This window comes from Sinocyclocheilus grahami, unplaced genomic scaffold (genome assembly GCF_001515645.1).
Source record: "Sinocyclocheilus grahami isolate Dianchi unplaced genomic scaffold, SAMN03320097.WGS_v1.1 scaffold348.1, whole genome shotgun sequence".
Lineage (NCBI taxonomy): Eukaryota > Metazoa > Chordata > Actinopteri > Cypriniformes > Cyprinidae > Sinocyclocheilus > Sinocyclocheilus grahami.
The window spans coordinates 1,082,164-1,107,777 of NW_015505527.1; the positions used below are offsets into that span (position 1 = coordinate 1,082,164).

At 38.7% G+C, this 25,614-nt stretch overlaps 1 protein-coding gene across 2 annotated transcripts in view; it reads left to right on the forward strand.

The window, feature by feature from the left end:
* efnb1 (ephrin-B1) overlaps nucleotides 1-21,847 on the forward strand; it is a 42,772-nt gene extending 20,925 nt beyond the window's left edge. Inside the window, exons 3-6 of one of the 2 annotated variants that reach the window (XM_016229205.1) lie at nucleotides 12,233-12,325; nucleotides 12,685-12,828; nucleotides 18,511-18,758; nucleotides 19,105-21,847. In XM_016229205.1, the coding sequence (XP_016084691.1) occupies nucleotides 12,233-12,325; nucleotides 12,685-12,828; nucleotides 18,511-18,758; nucleotides 19,105-19,242 (623 nt within the window). In that variant the 3' untranslated portion in view covers nucleotides 19,243-21,847. The other variant, XM_016229204.1, reaches the window with a different exon arrangement.
* Nucleotides 21,848-25,614: the final 3,767 nt, after the last annotated feature.

A 25,614-nucleotide genomic window follows, 5' to 3' on the forward strand; every position in this document is an offset into this window, starting at 1 on the left:
GTGACAGTTTCACACGCATTCGTTTGCTTCTCAGAAAAAGCCTCTTGAGTAGCGTTTCTACAGTGAGCGCTATTGGTATGTCACATTTACATTGTTTACATACAGTGAGTCCCTGAACTGATTGTAGTTTGGCATCAGTATAGATGTTTTTTAATATAAGCCTCCCCTTGTGTGTGTTAAATGTAAGCAAGATGTTTCCAGACGTCTAAACTGACCACTAACTAGAACTTTTTTGAAACGCACACGTCAAGGAAGCATACTGAACTAATTACACTCTCAAAATTCCCAAGTAAAAACGCATTTTACTTGGGAACACTGTAACCCGGATTGTGTGTCCTGCCATTTCTTGTGGTTAAAGTTTATAGCATGTTTTAATTATCGCATTTATGATATTTTTGTTAGCTCTCCACGTTAATGAAATGTTGTCTTGTGGTTTGATAATGAATAGCTACCATTTAGCTTGTTCTGTTTGTGTCTGAGCAGATACATGCTGCTGCAGACCTCACTAACACTGACAAATCATCACGCGTCGCTCTGCCCACCCGCCTTGAGCGTGTCTGTCAGGCTTTTTCAGTTGCTACAGTGTCACTCCAGGTGCTTTTTATCCATCCACGAGAATCTGCTGTTTCTCCTGTCACTATATTTGCCTCTTTTGGCTTGGTATCGAGTTTCTTTCTCTCAGCCTCTGTGCCTTTCCTGTACCCTCAGTATGTTGATTTCTGTGATGCTGACAACGTTTCCTGTTTTTGCAGAGCTCAACACTCACCATATCATCATGCCACCCGTGTCGTACCCTAAAACGGCCCCTTTGGTCTTTGATTCTATCTTTATATCAATATCAATTCTCATTTTAGAACGTTTAAGTTTCAATCTAAACTCCGAGATTTAATTAATTCGAATGATTGTTGCCCACATCCCAGGATACTCAAGTCAATATGTAGACAATGTAGTCCCTACCAAGGTTCAGCGTGCTGGCTCCATAGGCCAATCCTCTTTTCCTTTATCCATGTAACTATTTGTCAAATCGTCTCCAGTCTGTCTGCAGAAGTTCTTTGAACCAGGCCGGGTCTGCTCTCCCGTCTCTCTGTCTCAGCCTCCAAGCCATACATTTTAACTTTCTCCCGTCGAGCTGTGCCGCAACAGTTAGCTCAAGTGCTCCAGACACGTTGTGCTATGCACTAAAATAATTATTTTTGATTGGTATTTTTGTCTTGTTTTCCAGTAGAAATATCTAAGCATCCTTTAAACAACATTAAATTAACAAAAAGTGTGTACATTTATAATCCTCGTTTTCAGAGAATACATCTTGCATTAATTTTATTTCCCTTTACCCCATTGGCATTTTTAAATAAATCTAAATCTAACAAAAATGTTTATGCTTAAGGTTGAAAAGATTCTCCAATATTCTGAAATACTTTTGTTTTCAGATTCTGTCATGTAATGTCTGTTATACTAATGTCAGTAAACATATTTATTAGTATACTTATTATTATTAGTTTTTTAAATATTACTTTAGAATTCTTAGTGTTGATATAAACAAATTAGAGTCACAATTTCTATTTCACAACAAATATTACCAAACCTGTATTATTTAAGTATGTTTGTTTCCAGGACGTTTAGATATCTTTTGGAAAACAAGATAAAAAATACACATAAAAAAAATAAAAGTATTTCTTATTTTATAGGTTCTTTTGTAATCAAATTCATTTAGGCATACAAAAATATGCAGTCCTTTTGACATCGCTGTCATTCATGCGTTAAGCTATGCGCGTTTTTATTGTTTGGGTATTTTTTTATGTCTGGACTGGGGTCAGTAAGTCTGTGCTTGGTCAGATTCTGTGTCTGTTTCTAATTGTGAAGAGAGATTCTGAGAATTCACTGTCTTTTATGGCCTGATTTAATTCCAGTATGTGTTCCAGCAAGACATTGGGCTGATCGTGTCACTCTTGTGTGGAGTCATGAAGCAGTACAGGTTTGAAATGAATCCTGGGTCATTGTGTGAGTGCGGGTTTCATTCAGAACCTGTTGGATGAGAGTGATTTGAGCTCTTATAATTGAGACATCGTCTTTAGAAGCATTTCTAAAGCATTTCTGCATTTTAGTGACCTGATTGTGATATTTACTTTGACAGAGATCAGCCCTAACCCTGCCATTTTTTTTAATTGATTTAGAAACCAAATCACCAGCCATTAACTCATTCATCAAAATTTTAACTCTATAAACGAATCTTGCTGAAAGATATCAAATTGTCAAAAAAGATGTGTGTGCATGTACATGTGTTTGAGAAGTTGATTTGAAAAGCATGACAATGGAAACAGTACCGTCATACAGTCAAGGGAGTGCTAAAAATGATGGAAAGAGAAAAAAGTCAGGGATGGAAAGTAAAAAAAAAAAAAGTGAGCAGTCACAAGATTTTGCGATTATCACTGCATGAAATGCAAGTAATGACCAGATGAGGAGGAGTGTGCGGCTGCTAGAAAGGCTCTAATGGTTTATGCAATGTTTTCAGGATTAAGGGAGTTAAAAAGGGCTAAATTAAGGGTTGTTTAGGGTCAGCTTCTCTTCCGTGTGACTGTGTCGAGTGTGTGTGTTCGGTTCTGTGTGTATTTTTGTGTTAAGGCTGTGTCAGCAACATATGATTCTGATTTCAGACAGTCCAGCTTTGAAGTAATTCTGACCAAACCGCTGCACCAGAATGATGTGTGTGTGTGTGTGGATCTTTGTGTAACCTCTTACCATAACTGTCTCTCAGGCCACAGCTGAAGTATGAAAATGAGTGGCTTCATTTCACTGTGGTCGCTCTGGGGTGAGAGAGGTCAAATATCACATCGAGCTGTGTGTGTTAGATGCCTGATTTAAACTACCCCTTTAACATGCACAAAAACTAAGAGCAAACGGTTGGTTTTAGCCGCTTTGTAATGTAAGAAGAATTTGGCTCTTATTGCAAATGGCTATTGAATTGCAATCCAATATCCAGTCAGCCTGATATCTTCAGCTCTCTGAAATGTTTAACCCACAACTGCAAGCAAAAGTATACTGTAAAGAACATTTTGTTGATATTAAGTTATTTTACAAGGTTACAGTAATGTTTGTTGCAGTAAAATTGTTTAATAGTGATGTTCTTTGCTGCGTTTTAGTTATTTTAGTATTTTTAGTCTTCTGACATGAACAAATGTGATAGTGACCCAATATATGAACAAATCAAACAATATGAACAAATATAACGATTATAATCTTTAAAAAAAAATTAGGATTCATTTCCTTCCATTGTTGCAGTGTTGCCTCAAAGCTTTTTTCCTGATGTGGAGTCCTTAAGACTCCTATTTGGAAGCTGCTGGGCTGCTGCTTTGTCCAATATAGTTGTTGTTGTTGTCATTTTTTTTAACGTAGAATTTTTTAACAGGGATTTTGATAAAACAGAACTTCAGGTGCCTGTTTCTAACGTTGAATATCTGAAGGATATGCAGAGTGGTGGGTGTTACACGCAGCCAGAAATAGCACAGGGTTTGGCAGACTTTCCAACATTTTACTCTTATCATTAGTTATTCTGGTGTTTGGAATAATAGTATCTATCTTGCTTCCTCTATGTTACCTCACTGTGACTGAGTGGGCCAAGTTTCTGAACTCTGAATAGGTACTGTTGACGTGCAAATGTGAGGTCAACTGAATACTAAACTGCGTTTTTTAAATTACAGTGAGCACTTACTGTAAACATTCATTCTGAATACTTCATATACAAGAGCGAGACACAAACACACACTGTGAATCTGTTGTGAACATTGGCTGAATATTTCAGTTCTGTGTTTGTGGTATATCTGACCTCTTTGGCAAGTACTAGCACAAAAAGACATAGTCAGCTAAACAACTTTTTTCTCCCCTTTGAGGCACAAGCGAATAAGAGAGAGAAGGAAAGAGACCGAGAAAGAAAGCAATATAAAACAGGGAGTTCATCTTTCTTTGTCTTATGGGACGTTGAGCACCAGGTGCACTAAACCGAGCAAGATTTCTGCGGTGTGTGTCATTTTGCCTTACGATCACTGTGTGTATGGATGTGGTTGCTGTAGTAATGGTCACTGTTGCTGTAGTGATGCCCATGCGGATGTCCCAGTAGGCGATGAAGGTCAGTGATGCATGATGGGTCACACTACCCATGGAGCTAATGCACGTAATGACTGTTTGTCTGTGTGTGTGTGTGTGTTAGAGACATCAGAACAGAAACTAATTGACGTTTAATTACATTCCCATTGTGCGCCGTCTCTGTTCTCTCTCTAACATACATAGGTTAAAAATATGGCAAGGGCAAGCAGGTCTTCCAAGTTAGGATCTGAATAAAACATGTTGAATTCTGGGAGATCCTGGAGTACTGCCGTTGAGAACACACACACACTCTGCTTTCCCCTCTGCTTCATTAATCACAAAACGCTTTACCTAGAAATGCTGTTAATATGGTCCGAATATAATAGTCATAATGGTCTGTGCTGTTGTTTTAAAATGGTCTAATTTGCGAGAACACAGATAGCCATCTACGATCAGTAACAGAATGTGCTGGTCATTTTCTTCACTTACAGGTAATTTGAGAGAATGGGTGGTAGTGTTTACTAAAGGAAGACCGAAGTAAAGAAGGAAACAAAGAAACGTTAAGAAAGGAACAATGAACGAAGGATGAAAGAAAGAAAGAATGAAGCAAGAAGGATGGAAGGAAACGCTAGAAAGAAAGAGAAAGAGAGACTACTAGGTACTACTGGCATTCAATTAAAACAGACACAATAATTACAAAATATCAAATTCTTTATTTAAAACATTGCATGTATAACACTTATAAATACAATCTTCCAATGCTGGAACAGTGCATCTTCATTTCTCCTGTCTTAGGACATTTTGCAGTGCATTATGTTGTATCATCTGGATTTATCCTAACAAAGAATCTTTAGGCAACAGAAACATAATGGGGAAAAAAGATAAGCAGCCAAAGAATACATAGCCATCTGCAAAACCCAGGTGCTGCTCCAAAACATGGCCACCACCTTTGCTCACCATCCACTTGTTAGTGACAGAAATGTCTTCTCTGAAAAACAAGTAGAAATGGCACACTTTTAAAAGGCAAACCCCATATAAAATACACATCTCTCAAAACCATAGTTGTTCTCTTACCATGAATTATCAGTCTCAGGGTGGCTGGCCTGCTCATGTCTTTCTTGATGCTTCATTGCAGTTGCCTTTAAAACACAAATACAAAAAATACAGTAAATCTTAAATTCCATAAAAAATTCTAACAAACAAATTCTAAAACTAGAAAGGCAGCTAGCCATAAATCTTGTTTAACCTAGCTAACATACGATTTTATTTTCTCAACAGGCTACTGACCAACATTAACTAATAACACCTGAACACAATTTTACATTAGTTAACTTAATGTTAATACAAGATAAGCGTTGCTCGTTAAAAGTAATGTTAATTCGGTAATTCAATAAGCTGACAAAAGTCGTTTGAAACGACAGTGCAGTTTAACATAGTAAAGTTTGTTACCGCTATGTTGACGGGTAAATGTTACTAGGTTAAATTGGTATGCAAAAATGTTTACACCAACACGCAGACAAACGTACATATATTTTTACCTTGCTTATTTTCTCGTAAGGTGCATCGACACACAGCGCAGATGTTCTCCGGAACTCTTCCGCTCTCGCGGGTTCATCCCCGGGTAAACCCTGCGGCGCTGCTGCGCTGGTTCCGTGTCTTCCTCGGATGCGAGTGGCGTGGCGCAGCGCGACTCAACAAAAGACAATATAGAACCGTATACTGTATGGAACCGTATGGAACAGTAAAGTGATGCCCCGGTATATTTCTGACATACAGATGTACTCCAAGCACTCGTGCTGTTTATGACACGAAGGACAAACTGATTTTTCAATCACTACAAGCGACGTAACATCCAGTGTAGTCAGTCCCAAGCTGTTGCGGCGTTGTAGACACGGTGTAAGTCAAATCTTGTCAATCTAAATGTGAGGAATGAGGAAAATAAAGCAGCCTCAATAGAATGGTGCCAAAGAGGCCATTACGGCAAATACAGTAGTATACAGCAGTTTAAAAAAATACAGTAAGTCACAGTATGTGGGGTTTGACGTCACAGAAAATTCCCATGATGCAAAGGGTATTACAGTTATTTACTGTAAAGCGAATTTGCAGTATTATACTGGGTGATATACAGTAAATAACTGTAGAAATTATAGAAATGTCTGACAGTGAAGAAAAGTTAAATAAGTAAAGAAAGAAAGAAAGAAAAAGAAAAGGATGGATGGATGGAACAGGAGAAGAAAGAAAGAAAGAAAAGGATGGATGGATGGAACAGGAGAAGAAAGAAAGAAAAGAGAAGGAAAGAAAGAAAGAAAAGAAGAACTGTAAGAAAAAACACTGAAAGGGCAGGGAAAAAATAAACAAGGAAGAAAACCCAAGAAATGCAAAGAAAAGAAAAAAGGAATCAAACAAACAAAAACAAACAGGAAGAAAGGGGGAAAAACAATCAAACTGCAAGAAAGGAGTGAGTGGTTACATGATAGAAGTGTTGAATTCCATCAGTCCAGTGATCCATGCAGAGAGAGAGAGAGGAACAGCAGGCCGATAAAAAGAAAAGGATGGATGGATGGAACAGGAGAAGAAAGAAAGAAAGAAAAGGATGGATGGATGGAACAGGAGAAGAAAGAAAGAAAGAAAAGGATGGATGGATGGAACAGGAGAAGAAAGAAAGAAAGAAAAGGATGGATGGATGGAACAGGAGAAGAAAGAAAGAAAAGAGAAGGAAAGAAAGAAAAAAAAGAAGAACTGTAAGAAAAAACACTGAAAGGGCAGGGAAAAAATAAACAAGGAAGAAAACCAAGAAATGCAAAGAAAAGAAAAAAGGAATCAAACAAACAAAAACAAACAGGAAGAAAGGGGGAAAAACAATCAAACTGCAAGAAAGGAGTGAGTGGTTACATGATAGAAGTGTTGAATTCCATCAGTCCAGTGATCCATGCAGAGAGAGAGAGAGAGGAACAGCAGGCCGAGCCTTCTCTTGTTTCATTCCTCTCTTCGTGAGACCTCATGAGTGTTGCTTCATTTTAAAGGATTTTCTACTGGAACAATACAAGCTTTGTTGAAGATAACAAACCATCACCCCTAAAACACACACACACCATTATGACAAACATACTTGCTCTGAACCTGTTGGCAGAGAAGACAAATGTACGTTTTTGGTATTCACGTTAAGTTCCGTCTGTACTTGGATGTAGAATTACAGGGGAGTCGGTGAGGCTGGAAGGTTATTGCATTTTAATTTTCTTCCACAACACACACACACACACACTCCCATTGAGCTGCTCTTCCTGCGGATTTAAAGGTCGGCCGTTATGCGACTGCAGGACCAGTGCAGCGATCTGATTGGATGAGCTTCTGGAAGCAAAAGAAGATCTAATCTAGCTGTGTCTGATCTGATGAGTTGTGTACATGTGTGTGTGTGTTGGAGTGACCTGTCACTGGCTCTGTGTGTTATTTCGACTGCATTAGAATGAACACTGAACCAAATCTCACAGACAATCACACATGCTCACCCACCGAAAGACTGAAAACCTTTAGCAGCTACATTTATTCGTCTCCCACAAAAGCTGTTTTTCAGATCTTTCTGCGACTACATTTGTCTTTTCCCTGAATGCTCAGAGCGGAGCTGTTGGCTACTGTGGCGAAGCGTCTTTTTCTTCCGCTCTTTGTTTCAGTTACTCATCAGTCAGAGAATCGAGGGAAACAGCACTGGGCTCTGCCGACTGAACATAAATGTTACAGTTGTCAAAAATATTTGTTTCGAAAGTCTGACTCAGCTGTGGTTGTGAACATTTGATGCGCGTTCATTGAGGTGTGGATTTTCTCATTCTGTGAGACGTGATGGGAGAACTTCAGCTCAATCAGGGCCTGTCATGTTGATTTAACAGCTGCATGATTATACTTGAAAATATGGCATAACGCTTGCTTCGAAACCGAACTATTCTTCAGTCCTTGATGTTAGAATCTTTCATATTTGGAAAAAAGGAATGTTCACAGTATGACTATAATTTTCCAAATATTATTATTTTTTATAATTAGTAGTAGTAGTATCATTATTGTAGTTTTTGTTATTAACATCAATACTAAAATTCCATACAATGACTTAAAACACTAGTATACTGTAAATTACCATCATTATTTTATGTATTACTATGTATTCAATTTCATTTATTTTTTGCTCTTGGTGCTTGTTTACTGGTTTTATCTGCCTTATTTTATTATTATTTTAACTTTTAATGTAATTGTAATTCCTTTGAATCACTTTTGCATTTTAGCTATGAAAAGTGCTAAACAAAGTGTTATTAGTTATTACAATTATTATTTATTATTCAAATTATTAATATTTGGTACTAGTTGTCAGGAGCCACAGAACGGGGTAGCTAAAAGCCATTACATATTTTATTATTTATAAAATAATAAAATATGTAATGGCTTTCAGCTAACCTATATTATGTTGTCATTAAATTGCATTGTTCACACAAAAAATCACTTGAAATGGCCATTTAATCAGACTATATAATTGATCTATCACTATATATTTGCCTATCACTATTTGTGAAAATACTGCCCCCAAAATACTGTAATATTACTGTGTTTTGGTTGTTGTTTCTACTTCAGGAATTGTGTGTGCATTTGTGTACAAGTCTAGATATGTGTGAGTGTGTTTGATAAAATATGAGGCCGGAGATGGCTCCATGGTGGCAAAAGAATGAGAGTACAGCTACAAACAAACGCTGATACACACACACAAATAGCGCACCCACATCTCTCTCTCTCTCTCTCTCTCACTCACACACACACACACACACACACACACACACACACACACACACACACACACACAGAGGCAGATGGTAAATCCCCAGCCCCTTCACATTTTTCTAATGTGTGTTTACACCTTGTTTTAAAATTTAAATCATGTTAATCTCCCTGCGTGGTCCTTGGGGATTTGTGTGTTTACGCTATATTCTTTTTTGAAATAACTGCTTTGTTCTCTGTAATGATTTTACTCTTCTTGGAATTAAGTTCGACATGACTCTGACTAGAAATGAATAGTCTAATTCCATCCATGCAGCAAATTTCCTTTTTTTTTTGCACAGGGGCAGGAAACTATTAAGGCCGAAATGTTCTGACCAGCTAAAATCTAGCAGTGATGTAGTGACAGAATGTCAGAATGTGGCCGCAAAAATGCTTCATAGCAAATCCGTCCTATTGCTAACAGTACACAGGGTGGGATTACCCTGCCTGTCTGGAACGTGTGTTGTGTTTTAGCCTGGAGTGAGTGTGTGCTGGAGTCAGGATGGGGTGTGTGTGTGTGTGCGCGTGTGCACAGCAACACCGTGTGATGCTATTCCGTGGTTGGAACAGTGACAGGTTGGCATGGTGCTACCGTAAGGAGACTGGCACTCTGCCTACTGCCATACATCTCAATCTGCATGACATCATAGCAGCTCCTAGCAACCACACACATCACCCCTCCCCCATACACGCCCACAAAGGGCCATTCACAAGCATGGTGCCCTGGCCTTTCTCCCTCACTGGAGTCTCTCGCGGCTCTTTCTGAGCACAGATCCATCCTGCCACTATAAAGTTTCCGATACTGGTCAAAGCAGTGATAACTAGAAGAAAGAAAAGACCTTCCTCTTCAAGTGATGGTAATATTGAAATGAAAGGGAAAACCAGTGTTGTATTTTTGCTGGGCTCCAGACAAAAAAAAAATAATAACAAGGGAGACAAATATTTTTGGGGAATCTTGAAATATTTAAGAGCCAAATGACTTTTTTAGCTGCCAAATTACAGAATCTGTCATATTGATGCTGTCATTGAAGTAATCCTTATTGTGATTGCTCCATATAAATGTCACACTGTTTCTTAAGAGTAGTCCAGCTTATATAAAAAAAGTTGTTAAATATTGTGCTGATAATGGTTCCAACATCTACAAAACTCTGTTATGAAAATTTTTGAATTAATGGTTAATGGTTCATTTCAAATCAAACATAACTAAACAATAATTAAAGGGATAGTTCACCCAAAAATGAAAATTCTGTCATTAATTACTCACCCTCATGTCGTTCCAAACCTGTAAGACCTTCGTTCATCTTCGGAACACAAATTAAGTTACTTTTGATGAAATCCGAGAGCTTTCTGACCCTCCCATATACAGCAACACAACTGAAACGTTTTATGGCCCCGAAAGATAGTAAGGACATCGTTAGTCCATGTGACATCAGTGGTTCAACCGTAATGTTATGGAGCTACGAGAAAACTTTGTGCTCAAAGAAAAGACTCTATTCAGCGATTTCTTTTCTTCCGTGTCAGTCTCCGCCGTCATTCACATGAGTACCACGACGCATGCGTGTGCATTCCTCTGCTTGTAAACAAGGCTTTGTGCATGCGGTGAAGACTGACCCGGATGAGAAGAAATTTAAGCTATTCTTGTAACTTCATAACATTACGGTTGAACCACTGATGTCACATGGACTATTTTAACAATGTCCTTATTACCTTTCTGGGCCATAAAACATTTCAGTTGTGTTGCTGTCTATCTATGCCGTGTCAGAAAGCTCAAAAATATCTTAATTTGTATTCCAAAGATGAATAAAAGTCTTACAGGTTTGGAACGACATGAGGGTGAGTAATTAATGACAGAATTTTCATTTTTGGGTGAACTATCCCTTTAACAGTTTAATGAGGGAGTCGGTTGCAATTTTGTAATGGCTCTGAACGATTCACTCAGAACCAGTGATTCTGATTCAGTCTGCTTACTCACAAGCAAGTTTAAGATTTGTTATCACTTATTCATTCAAACAAACCAGTTTATTAGTCATTTGTTTGCAGAATGGATATCACAGCTCGCTCAGATGTATGTTGTTGTTTTTTACTGACACAAAATGTGATTTTTGATTGATACAAACTATATTTAAAATTCGAAAATGCAAAAAAAGAAAAACATTTTGACAATTTTAGTTGCAGTCTAGAGATCTAATATGGTGTTTTTCATTTAAACCGTTTTAAATGCATAATATGTTGTTAGTAGTTTTATCATGTTATTTGAACAAGTAAGCAAGTACTCGCAGTGTGCTACACCTCCAATGTGGAAAATATAATAATGCTACAAAATGCATTAGTGTGCAAAATGGGACACACCTTTTGTCTGATTAAATTGATCAAGAAAAAAGTTAAAATGATCTTCTTGAGTTTGTTTGTCAAATTAGTGTCATAAATAAAGTGTCATATCTAGTGAGGACTCATCGTAGTATGTGTGATGGCTGTGAACGTGTGTGTTTTTGTGAACAAGCATATTTTCTTATCTTACCTGTTCTATAGTTCCTCATTAGTGCTTACACACATGCACTCTCGGCACTTCTCAATCACAAATCTTAATGAGCACGAACTAATGGAATCTAATAATGTGTATGTGTGTGTGTGAACTTGTGCGAGTGTAATTGGGGGTTAAATTGAATGAAGGTGGATCACCCGCTGTGACAATATCGGTTTATTTAACTACAGAGTGGGAGTGTGTGTTTGTGTGTTTTGTATACATATATGTGTGTGTGTGTGTGTCACCTATTCAGAGCAAGCTCACTTTCTCACACCTATGTCTTTCTCAGACACATAGCAGAGATGCAACATGGTACATTGTGGCATATTTTTAGGTCTGTTTGTGTCTCAGATCTCTCAAACTCACAGGGATCATTCTGTAGGAAACATTGAGGCTTCTGGGCCTACGCAAGAAAATTCATACACATGGCTTTTCTTACTGCATGGCGGCGTGTGTGCGTGTGTGTTTGTGCATTCCCATGGGATCAGATTACTATCATAGGGACTAGTAACAGGAGAATACACTGGAGCTTTTTTCATCTTGTCCATATTCTGAGACACACACACAAACGTTAGTTTGTTTTTGGATGTTTCTAAGGTAATATTAGGTTGCAATGTCTGATTTAAGGACTAAATGAGTGTTTCCTTAGCCAGAGACTGTGTGTATACGTGTGTTTGCATGTGCTTGTGTTTTGCGTCTGATTTATAGAGGTAAATTAGGGTTTCCTTTTCCTGCTTTGGTTTGCAGCAAGAATTCCAATCAAAAGTCCTATAAATCTAAACCTAATTCGCCAAGACAATCATCAAGCCCCTCTCTTTCTTTCTCTCTCTCTCTCTACAGCAACTTCTAATGGAACACAGGAAGGGTTGGAAAACAGAGAAGGTGGGGTTTGTAGCACGAGATCCATGAAGATCATCATGAAAGTGGGCCAAGGTGAGTTATACACACACACACCTTCTTTATCTTCAGTATGTCCAAAGGTAAAGTAATTTAAGCCCCATTTGGTGGATGATTAAGTCAGATGACTCATTAACCACCAATTAGATTTTAGTTAACCATTATCCAAGTTAGCATGACTTCAGACTGTCCACACTTCATATTTCTTCACACAGAATACACAGTTTCTGCCCTTAGATTTTGTACTCTGACTCATAAGCAGAAACAGGAAGTTAGATATAAAAGCATCCTGACACCAAAATCAAAACGAATACATTCAAACATATGCTGTACTGAAATTAATTTCCTTGAATGTTTTGTTCCTAATTAGTTATGTATGTGATTGTATGTTTCAGATCCAAATGCACCAGATCCAGATTTAACAGACCTCCCAGACCAGGACCGGGACAATGAGATCAAGGACCCCACAACCAGCCCTTCCCGCAAGATAGACCGAGGCAGAGACGCAGATGGAAACGGATCTATAATGCCCGGCAGAGGTGAGGAAACACAAATCATCTGTGTTTACACCAGCTGGTTTGGGATGATGATGGTGTTTTCCTATAAATGACATTGGATATTCAGAGGACAAACTGATCGGAGTTCAGCAGTGAAGATCTACCACAGTAAAATTCACTAAGAAAGCCAGTATATGAAATGCAGCAATGCAGAGCTACTGCCTCCCTCAGGCAGCTGCGTGTGTACAAGAGAGAGACAGGAGTTAATGTAGCATGTCTTTATCACGTCCCAGCAGCCATTAACCTACGGGAGGTCTAAACTTCATTAGGAGAGAAAGAAAGAGAGAAACAGAGAGACAGAATCATTAGGAAAGAACCGAGCGACTCGTGCTGCAGTGATCACACCGCACAGATTCTTGAGGTCAGATTCTTCTGCTATGAGAGGACACATTACACTCTGACATAAACTGCTATTGCATCTTCTCAAAATCGGTTAGTCGGTGGGTTATATGAATGACTCGTCGACTAATTTATATAATTAAGCTCGGTTCAGGATCACATGATTCCGTTTGGACATTCTTCAGTTATTTAGTCCACTTATACCCTGCCACTTTCATACAATCGACCTCAAGCTTGCATTCAGGTCTGCCTTCGAGGTCTGCACGGGCTTTAAACTGAAGCCCGAACCCGACCCGTACCCGAGATCGTCTGACCCGACCCGACCCGACCCGACCCGAGCAGCACAGTTAAATTTAGAGCATGAACCAGACCCAAACCCGAAATCTTTTTTTCCCCCCCCACAACGAATAGCCAATAAAAAAAAAAAAAGCTGTATTTCACGATTGCATGCAACGGTCAGTAAACAAATACATGTAAAGAAACAGAATCATTAAGGCTCGGCCAGTTCACAAGGCAAAAGAAAAAACACTTACCAGTTATGAAATTTTATGAACATCAGGTGCAGCGTTCACATAAATTCTTACGAGTTTTTGAATGGTTGTATACGATAAGACGATAATTCTTCCATTGTGCAAATTATGGTCATTTTTGTCAGTTAAGGCTAGTTAGCATTTGGCCTGCTTTAAATCAGACACAGAGATGCAGTGCGGTAAGATTGCATTTATTTGAATTAATTAATTATATCATTTATTTGAATTAGCGAGAGAGAAAGAGAGAGAGAGAGAGGGATGAAAGTTGCGTGTGTGAACCTACGTCTGCGCGCCTCTCTCTACAAGCAATGAGGCTTAGTTACTTCAAAAACAGCGATTTTACATTCATTGCAGAGAAATATAAAGTTGCGAGTCAGTAGCCTGTCAAAGCTATTTTACTAATAAATGTTTCCGTGCTGTATTGTCGTTGTCGTGTGCACTAATGTGTGTGCGTGCGTCTATGAAAGCAGCGTAGCCTACTGCATATAGTTTTAGTTTAGCTATAAACCCGAGCCCGAAGCTATTCATTAAACATTAACCCGAGCCCGACGGGTCCCGAAATACTAGAAATACCTCTAGTCTGCCTCCATCCAATCAACAGTTGGTGGATAGAACCAAGTCCTCACTCTGTATTTTTTCTTTTTTGATCAAATGTTTTTACTTGGATGTACGTTGCAGTATGGAAGAATATCTGCTGCTACTTCTATTTATTATGACTTTATTTTAATTCAATACAGACTGTTATAAAAACAACACTCATGATGGAACACACAACACGAAAATGTGTATGGCGCTGGTTTAAGACAATGAATTTAAAATTAAACAAACTATTTTTAGAGTGATTTACCCATTAACCCGAGCCCGACGGGTCCCGAAATACTAGAAATACCTCTAGTCTGCCTCCATCCAATCAACAGTTGGTGGATAGAACCAAGTCCTCACTCTGTATTTTTTCTTTTTTGATCAAATGTTTTTACTTGGATGTACGTTGCAGTATGGAAGAATATCTGCTGCTACTTCTATTTATTATGACTTTATTTTAATTCAATACAGACTGTTATAAAAACAACACTCATGATGGAACACACAACACAAAAATGTGTATGGCGCTGGTTTAAGACAATGAATTTAAAATTAAACAAACTATTTTTAGAGTGATTTACCATGCAAGCTGTGAAGCTGAAGCGCTACCATTGAAATACATGCATCAAAAGTGAAATGTTGAAATACAAACTACACTACTGTTCCAATGTTTTGGGGTCAGTAATTTTTCTTTTAAAATTGTTTTCACAAAAATATTAAGCAGAACAACTGTTTTCAACATTGATAATTGCAAGAAATGTTTCTTGAGAACCAAATCAGTATATTAGCATGATTTCTGAGGGATCATGTGGCACTAAAGACTTGATAAAAGGCTGCTGAAAATTCAGCTTGCCATCACAGGAGTAAATGACATTTAAATGCAGTTTTGATGAGCATAAGAGACCTCTTTAAAAAAAAAAAAGCTTTTGAATGGTAGTATAGTAAACCTCACTAATCAACTATTTGATGATTAGTTGACCATCGTGACCCATCCCTACTATTAAACTACAAATGCTATGCTGCTTAAATTTTATGTATGCCATTGAAATACACAGTCACAACTAGGGATGGGCATTCCAAGCAAAAATAATATTCGAAAATCGTTGGGTATTATTCGATTATTATTCAACAAACACCCATAAACAGAGAGAGAGGGGGAGAGAAGGGATTCATGCTTTCAATCTGTATGATAAACTGTTTAATTCAGAAGATAGGCTATTAACTCAAGCCATATAAGGATTGTAACGTGCTGAAACATATTAATATAATAAACAACCAAATGACGGCACTTATTAACATAACAGTCCGTCGATTAACATAAATCAACTGCTCATAATCCTAGGACATTTCCATAAAAAAAAAAAAATTAATAGATACAAGATGGGAGGAAAAATATTTTTCAATATCTTCTGTCGCAGTAATATCGTTGGGTAATTATACTGTATGTAAACAGCGGGCATCAAGGAGTCGTTATTAATATGCAGGGCATTGAAATCGCTTAAGAACGCGCGCTTGTTTTTTTACTTTCACTTTCGAGATCTGCGATCACATACGGAGCAGCACTCGGCAGTATTACCACACATTTTACAAGATTAGATGTTTGTCGGTGGTGCTCAGGATCTGCAAATCATTCGCCATCATCCTATCAGTCATCTCTCCTTACTCTGTTTATGTGGTAAGTGAAATGTTATGTACTGTAATGTAACAGGCTACCGCTAGCAAGCGGCTAACCATGTCCCTTTAGTGGCTCCGTAGAACGTGTTATTTGTTTTCTGCGCCTTTCCGAACAACACAGATTCAGCCACACCTCTAACACAGTCGGGAGTATTTGTGGTCCGGGCGGAGCACTTATTTGACATCGTCCCAAATTACTGTAACCATTATATGCTACAGAAGTCTTTTTTTTATGCCACGCAAGTCTACAGTGTGCGCGTGAGACAGTGTGTTCTTATTTTGTCTTTGACAGCTTTTGGGTGCTTTATTGGCAGATATTGGCCACATGAACGCGTCACCACCGCATCAGCACGGAAAACATGGGGACATTTTTTAAGACCATAATCGCACAACCTATTCGATATTCTATAATTAAATCAACTAATCGAATATTCGAAAATCGTGACCCATCCCTAGTCACAACTTTGTATTGTTCATTGCTGGACTACCATTTGAAAGGATTATTCCAGTCTGGGTGTATGTTGTTTAGCTTCGTACTGCTGTTAAATATACTTGATAACATGGATTTTATTGTCAAGGAAAAATGTGTATTCGTAATGCCTATTTAGCAGCAGGAGTCATCGGTAGCTGTTTCAGCTGGCAGCGCAACAATAAACGCAGCAATGGTTTTATTTACTTTAAAAGTAGCTCAGTGCCAATGCTAACAAACTCAGAAGTTTGATTCTACAGCCATCCTCGCTTATCTTTGCCTCAGACAACAGAGAGTGACTATAAACACTGATAATGAGAGTGTGTGTTGCTGACATTTATGCCACGCAAGTCTACAGTGTGCGCGTGAGACAGTGTGTTCTTATTTTGTCTTTGACAGCTTTTGGGTGCTTTATTGGCAGATATTGGCCACATGAACGCGTCACCACCGCATCAGCACGGAAAACATGGGGACATTTTTTAAGACCATAATCGCACAACCTATTCGATATTCTATAATTAAATCAACTAATCGAATATTCGAAAATCGTGACCCATCCCTAGTCACAACTTTGTATTGTTCATTGCTGGACTACCATTTGAAAGGATTATTCCAGTCTGGGTGTATGTTGTTTAGCTTCGTACTGCTGTTAAATATACTTGATAACATGGATTTTATTGTCAAGGAAAAATGTGTATTCGTAATGCCTATTTAGCAGCAGGAGTCATCGGTAGCTGTTTCAGCTGGCAGCGCAACAATAAACGCAGCAATGGTTTTATTTACTTTAAAAGCAGCTCAGTGCCAATGCTAACAAACTCAGAAGTTTGATTCTACAGCCATCCTCACTTATCTTTGCCTCAGACAACAGAGTGACTATAAACACTGATAATGAGAGTGTGTGTTGCTGACATCATTCTTACTGATAGTTAAAGGGGTGGTTTACTGTTTTTTTCTAGGCTTGATTGTGTTTATGGGGTGCAGTCTAACATGTATTAATGCTTTGTTTTTTGAAAAACGCATAATTTTTCACATAATTTACCTTTATTCCACACCGCTCTGTCCCTTCTCTGAGAAAAGCGCTGATCATTTCCTTCTTTTATGAAGCCCCTCCCTCAGAAATAGGCGATGGGCTCTGATTGGTTAGCTAGCCCAGTGTGTTGTGATTGGCTAAACCGCCTCTAGTGCACGTCTAAATGTCCTGCCCCTCACCTTGTAGGTTGTATTGTAAACAACGGCGTCGTTAATATCGCTTATCAGTTTGAGCCCGATTGAGAAGCAGAGGATATTGAAGAGGATCGTGCAGAACCTGTGCAAACATGGCTTTTAATGGTAGGCCTATGTTTTTTGTTTGTTGTTGTCTCATACTTTTAGATACGCTGTTATTTGCAAATGCTACTGCTTATGTTAGCTTTTAATATACGGTTTTATCCTGATTAAAGCTTTAATACAGTACGGCAACTGCACGCGCGTCCATGTTTAACGCTTTTCATAGCTATGTGAAAATAAGTGTATAATTGGAACAGTTCATTGTTGGAGCTGAGCTGAAAGAGAGAGAGAGAGATGCAGAGCATGTGCAGAGCAGGGGGACGCGAGGAACAGTATTAAGAACCACTGCTTTAGAACATTGATTTTGAAACTTGTGAATCCATTAGAATCGTTAAGACGACAGAATCGCGATTCATATATGAATAGATTTTTACGTGCACCTCTAATTTTCTCTTCCTCTTCTCTAAAGCAGCTCAGCATGGCCTTGCCCCCTTTGCTTATAATTCCCGAGGGCGGGATTTATCTGGGTTTGTTACGTCATGAACCCGGGAAGTAACTTGTTGTAGTCCCTACCAGCCGTTTTGTAGGCATTAAACTGCGAAAATTTTAAAAGACGATATCTCCGTTTGCATTGAACTTTCAGCTTCGTAACTTTGCAGATATTGTTTATGCTCAAACAGCAACATTACACACTAACTAACGTTAAAAAAGTGAAATCGCAATCAACCACCTCTTTAACAATGAAAGAGAAAACGAGTGTGTGTCATAATGTCATAATGTTGTTCTTTTTTGTTTTCTTTTCAGACACAAGAAACCAGGATAACAGTCCCGGGTCAGTGGAGGGAATTTTCGGCTCCAAACTGGCCCTCTTCGCTGCCATTGGAGCTGGCTGTGTCATCTTCCTCCTCATCATCATCATCCTCATCGTCTTGCTCCTCAAGCTTCGCAAGAGAACCCGCAAGCACTCACAGCCCAGGGGCGGGACTGCCCTGTCACTCAGCACTCTGGCCACACCCAAAGGAGCCGCCCAGGCCGGCTCAGAACCGAGTGACATCATCATCCCCCTGCGGACAACAGAGAATAACTACTGTCCACACTATGAAAAAGTCAGCGGAGACTATGGGCACCCCGTCTACATAGTGCAGGAAATGCCACCCCAGAGCCCCGCCAATATCTACTACAAAGTCTGAGAGAACGCGAGGGAAGCAACCGCAATAAGAACTCGTTTTTGTAAGGTATCCTGAATCTTTTTTTCATTACCTAACCCCATCTGCTCTGTGTGCAAGAGGATGGAGAGGGAGAAGTGGAAAAGAGGAATGAAAAAGACTATGCGGATGATATTCCTCTCAAATTTCCTTCCCTCCGTCCCTTTTCCGAACACTACACTGACCGAGTGACATCATCATCCCCCTGCGGACAACAGAGAATAACTACTGTCCACACTATGAAAAAGTCAGCGGAGACTATGGGCACCCCGTCTACATAGTGCAGGAAATGCCACCCCAGAGCCCCGCCAATATCTACTACAAAGTCTGAGAGAACGCGAGGGAAGCAACCGCAATAAGAACTCGTTTTTGTAAGGTATCCTGAATCTTTTTTTCATTACCTAACCCCATCTGCTCTGTGTGCAAGAGGATGGAGAGGGAGAAGTGGAAAAGAGGAATGAAAAAGACTATGCGGATGATATTCCTCTCAAATTTTCTTCCCTCCATCCCTTTTCCGAACACTACACTGTGTACGTGTGCGTACCGGTCGCTCTCGATGTGTGTGAAACGGCAGAAAACCTCCCCAAATTGTGTGGCACTCAGGCACGGACTTCACTGCTGAAGAACAGCCAACAACCAATCACAGAGGGATGCTAGAGTGACATCAGAAAGCAGGAAGCTCTCATTTGTGTTTTTTTGTACCGTTGCGACTTCACTTAGTTTTGTTGTCTGTTTTTCATCTCTCAATCCATCACAGTGTTTTGTTTTCATCAGTATCAACTCGATTCTTGCAGCTTTCACCGTCTCGCTCAAAGAAAATGTCTTAAACACTGTTATGAATGCCGCTCTCATATGTCCTCTCATTTCCTTGCGTCTCTCCAGACACTCATTTTACATGCTGTAGAGGCAATTGAGCAAAAACTCACACTCGTACACACTTTGGTGTTCACGGGTCAGTAACAAACAGCTTCTCGCTGGAAAAGCGAGTGAGTGAAATAGGGAATTTAATATGTAAACACCAGTGTCAGACCTTCCAGAACTCCCGGTCTGCTTTTTGTTCATTTGAGAATTGTTTCAGTTGAAATTCTCTCTCCTCTCAGCCGAACACAAGTAGTTATTTGCTATCTGTTGTCAGTGATGCGTGAAGTGCTGAATAATATTTGTATCTTGTCATTATTTTTTTTTCTTATTCTATCTCCCAAAGGTTTGTAGGTCAAAAACATCTTTAGGGATTTGCCTCTACACCATGAGCCTATGACCTCTTTTCAGTCACAGACATGCTAACGTGTATCTTTGCATAATTTAGTCCACTAACATGTCTTTTTTTTTTGTCTGTTTGAATGTAGACATGGATTCTAACAGTATGACCGTGTGTATGTAGAGTCCCATGCAGAAGCCAAAAATCCATCGACATACAGAACATGTGAAATTATGCCTTCACCTCTCCCTCCTCTCAGATATGCACATAAATTATCCCTGTTTGCATACAAACACACACAGAAAAAAACATCCACGAATCAGAGGATCAAAACAAGCTCACCATATCATCCTGGAAAATCTAGTGCTAGATCTATTTTTATATGGACTGCACGTGAAATGATAAACAGCAAACAGTGGTGGCAGGTGTGTTTACGCCTATGCTAATTTAAAATTAGCTGCATTTGCATCTGGCCTCCAGCGCAGCCAATCAGAGGAAGCCCAATATTTCTCGTAAAATAGATTTTTAAAATTATATTTCGATTAGGGTTTATTGCTGTTGTTTTTTGTTATCGTTTCTTCTTAATTTAGTTTCTAAGGCCCGAGATTATGTAAATAATGTATGTTGGGAAAAAATGTTGATATAAAGTTCCATTTTATTAGAGACCCTGTTAATGAAAATATAATTAGGATTTTTGAAAATGCAAAAGCTTTTGTAAATAGTCTTTTTTGGAAAAAGACATTTTGTAAGTAAAAGGTTTCCTGTCTCATGGTTTTCTCTTTTTATTTTACTTTTTTTCCCGTTTCGGTTGGTTTTTGATTAAGGAGAGGTCCCTGTATAATGGGTTTTAAAAGGTCAGCCTAAAGCAGCATAAAGACATACAAGTCCCTTCACATACACACACGCTGACACACACTTTATCCTCCCTGTTTCACAAGGGGATGGTGGTATTTTTGTTTTGTTTTGTTTCGTTTTTACAAATGCTGTGATGGAACCAGGTCAAATATTCCATGACATAGTTCATAAAGGAGGAAAAGAGGAGAGAGAGAGTTATTACTCAAGAAATGCCTGAATACACACACACACACACACTCACTCTTACTGACTGACCCACCAGTCAATCTTATAGCACACAATATACATACATATAAACACCATCAGACAGGGCAAGCACCAGCAAACTACTTTAACAAAACTAAACCAGCAACAGCTTGTGCAACTAAACTAATTATTTATGTGTGTTTGTCTGAGCTGTTTAAGGCAGTTCAGGTCTTTAGGATTGACCTTAGAAGAGCACTTTTTGAAATTCATGGCTTTGTTTTTTTACCCATAGAAATGCACATGGGTGCACTGACCCTACCAGTCAGCGTATTGAAGTGGATCAGTCGCGGTATCACGCTACAACAAAATCATTTTCTTGCACAGTAATTTTGTCTTGTTTTCCAGTACAAATATCTAAGAATCTCTTAAAAAAGACGGATCTGAATGCAAAATGACAATACATATATGTAATCTTAGTTTCAGAGAAATCTAAGAGATTTTGGTGAGATTTATGCTTAAATAACTAAATACAGTCCTACATATTCAGATATTTTACTGGAAAAATACATATATATATTTTTTTTGCAGTGCATTAACAAATGTTAACCCCAATTTTACCATAAACAGTGGCTTTCTCTGTACATGTTTAACAGCAAAAGCTATGAATAGTTTGTGTAGTTTTATGGATCAGCACTGCTGTGGGATCTTATTCAGTGACTAACTGTCTTTTGCTGCTGGCTTTTTGCCGCTTAGCTTACACATTTGGTTCGCGGCACTCTTAACAGCTGAAAGGTATACGCTTCCTTTGACGTTTGTCTGTACCATAACAAAAAGGTGAAAAAAAAAACATTCAGCCATCTTGTTTATCAGATTAGACTTGAGGCTCTCCTCTCTAATGCTGTGGTCAGACACCGGTGACATTGTGTGGATCTTACTGACTTCAGTTAATAACATTTCTCCCAGTGAGGTTGACTTATTTGAGGAGAACTTACTTAAAACCCAAGCATTCACACAAACAGACGCACACACACACATACACACACTCGTACACACACTCCCCCTCAAGCAAAGAGACAGATTGGTGGTGACTTTTGACCCTGTAAGGATTATCACAATATTATGAGAGAGACAAATCTAATGAGAAACCCTTTTCTCTGGCCTAGATCCATCGCATCACACACAGTTCATCCACTCTTTCACAAAATTGACTTGTTCATAGAACGGGTCAGTGTAGTGCTGAGGCCTTAGGCCAACCCCGACTCCCACAAAAAACGCTTGTGCTGCACAATGTTTCCTCCTGCTGTTGCCGATTTTTTTAATTATTATTATTATTATTCAGTGAACTACATTATTATTGTTATAATTTTCTTTTACTAAGATTTTGTTTCAGATTTCAGTATTATTGATTTAAGTTTTAATGTATGTGTTGGCAGTGCTGACGCCCCTGTGGCGACAGTGTTGTTTTGTTTTGGTAGAATTCACACAGTGTCCTCAGAGTTCCCCAATATATGACACTAAAGCCAAGTCTCAGCCCTCAGAAAGCGTTTTAAAAGGATAAATAAAGTTTTTTCCTATGGAACCTGCTCGTCTCTTGTGTTTCTGACTGCTTGTCTGTGTGAAAGACACAGTAAGAGAGAATGAATGAAATTCGAGTGTTCATGTGTGTTTGCAGCAGTCGCTTTCTGTTCAATGTACTCATGCTATATGTCAGTTTTTCTAGAATACACACAAACGCAAACTGTGCTGCTATTTCAAACACTGTCTCCGCGAGTGACGCTCTCTGTGTCACAAATATTTCCTAATGCCTCTGGGTATCTTGTCCCCGGCCACTCAAGACTCGCACACAAACACTCTTGTTTGACTTCAGCGCATTAAACTTTCAGTGAGTCTATAGTCAGTCAGTGGCTGGAGTACGGAAAGCATTCTGTCTCGTGTCTGTCGGCATTTGTGGAAAATGTCTATCGTCTGTTGTCTGCTATTTTGATCTGGGTTAGCATTATATATAAAAAAAGAATTTGACCCATATTTCTCATTTATAATGCAATTTAATTTTTTTCTGCAACATCTGACAGTGTTAACAAAAGCAAACATGAGATAAAAACACATTTTCTGAAGCGACCGTGCCATTTTATCTCGCTTGCTGTTCAAACGCTCTGTATCACAAGTGCAGTGCTGTATCAGGTGAGCTACAGAGCAAGTTTACTACATCAGAAAATCCATACATATGGGGGGAATATGTGATGCAGACATCAAAATGTATTCGTTTACAAATAATGCACTATGGTAAAAGCTTTTTGAGGTCATAACATATTATTGTAGTAAAAATAAATCTTTTTTAATCAATGATCTACCTCCATAATCATAATTTGTGTGAAAAGCTAGCAACTGCAGTTTTTGGAGTTCTGCAAAAATGTAGTTAGACGCACGTATTTCCAATAAGCTTTTTGAACTACGATTGGCCTACAAACTGCGCCATACAGCTATTTTGACCGTTAGGGTGGGGTTGAGAAGTTCTTACAGATGTAATGATGATCATGACAAAGTAGTTCAGGAACAGAGATATAATTATATTTAGGAATGATATACAATTTACTATATTCACTAAAATATAACTCAAGTTTAGTGTGTGCGAGACAGAGACACAAGGAGAGACTTAGAGAGTATTAGGCAAGTCATGTGACAGGTGATCAATCTGCACAAGACTGATATTAGATTTACTGCCCACTCACCCCTAGTGCATTCTGGGTAAATGCCGTGGGCTCTGCAAGCTCCTATCTGCTACCATTACAGCCCCCAGAGGGAGGGAGAGAGAGATTCTACAGAGAGAACCGGAGGAGGCAGTTCAACGGGTGAAGTTAGACATCAGCGCAAAGACTTGAAAACAGAGAAGGGAAGATGTTCGTAATTCTGTGAAAGATTGATTTGATTTGATCATCTGTTTGATGATGCAGCGCTAGATGGAAGAGAACAATCAAGCCTGAGATCTCTCGTCTCGTCAGTAATCCAATCAGACTCGAACACTGAACTGCTCCCTGCAGCTGCCATCAGATCACACTTGATTAGTATCCTAAGAAATGGTGTCCTCCTGTTTCCAGGCACGCAAAGTTCCTGTGTCCTCGAGTCATGACTTCACATTTCAAAATGCTCAACAGCTTTTTAAAAAAGAGGTTACTTCAGTTGCATTTGAAAAATGTAAAATGTAAATAAGCTGGCCTAACAACAAAATGTGAATTTTGTAATAAACAGGCCTCATTATCATGCATTCGTTATATATTTATCATATATTAGATATTATATAAACTCTCTATGAATCTATACATTTTACAATAACACAAATGACTTCAAAAGATCAGCAAGTTTTTTTTTTAACACAATCATTTTATTTAGCATGGATTCATTCTGTTGATCAAAAGTGACTAGATTCCTGTTTCAAATAAATGCTTTCCACAAAAATATTAAGCAGCACAAATTCTTTTAACATAAGAAATGTTTCTTGAGCCCCAAATCAGCATATTATAATGATCATGTGACACTGGAGTAATGGCTGCTGAAAATTCACAGGAATAAATTCTTTTAAAATATATTAAAACAAAACAGTTATTTTAAATTGCAATCTTGTTTTAAAATACTATTGTTTTTACAGAATTTTGAATCAATATAATATACAATATATATAGAATAAGAATATAATTCCATTTGACAACTTTGCCCTTATTTATCTAATGTCTCAAGACAATTTTTTTCTCCAAACTATAGCTTAAACCCTCATAAGTTTACAGACTCACACATAGAGAGTTGTGTTTTGTCTGCCATTGGTCTCTCTGGGTGTGTTTGTGTACACTCATGACGCGGGAGAAGGCTTCATATGTGGCGCTGTAAGAGTTCTGAGAGCCGCAGTCGGGGAGTAACATAAATTATTGAACTATAACGTCTGCTACCTTGCAAAGCAGAGAAGGGGAGATTGATGCCTAGAGAGTGAGAGACAGACAGAGATGGAGGTCGAAGGATTATACAGTTATTTCATTCTCTTCCTCTATTTTACTTGGTTTAATTGTTAATTATTCTTTAACGAGCTCTGTAGAAACAAGTCTTTCCTCCTCTAAATCACTGTTTCCTCCACTCTCTCCTCTCTCCCTTCTCTGCGTAGGACATTTTTAACAGGGATCCCAGCAAGAGCAGCAAGAGCAGCAGGAGAACTCTCTTTCTCTCACTGTCTCTCTGCTCTTTCTGCCCCCTAACTCACTCTAATTCCCAGTGATCTGTAGGGGGGCAGTTTCAGGGTGGTTTCATTCATGTCCTCTCATTTGTCTGTGTCAGTAGAGTAGCCACTCTCTCTTTCTTCTTTTTTTTTTTTTACCTGAATACCTGAAAACTTTGGAAACTCAGTGCACAAATACACACATACAACCCCTGCAGGACAGGACAGGACAGGACAGGACAGGACAGGACAGGACCCCCCCCCCC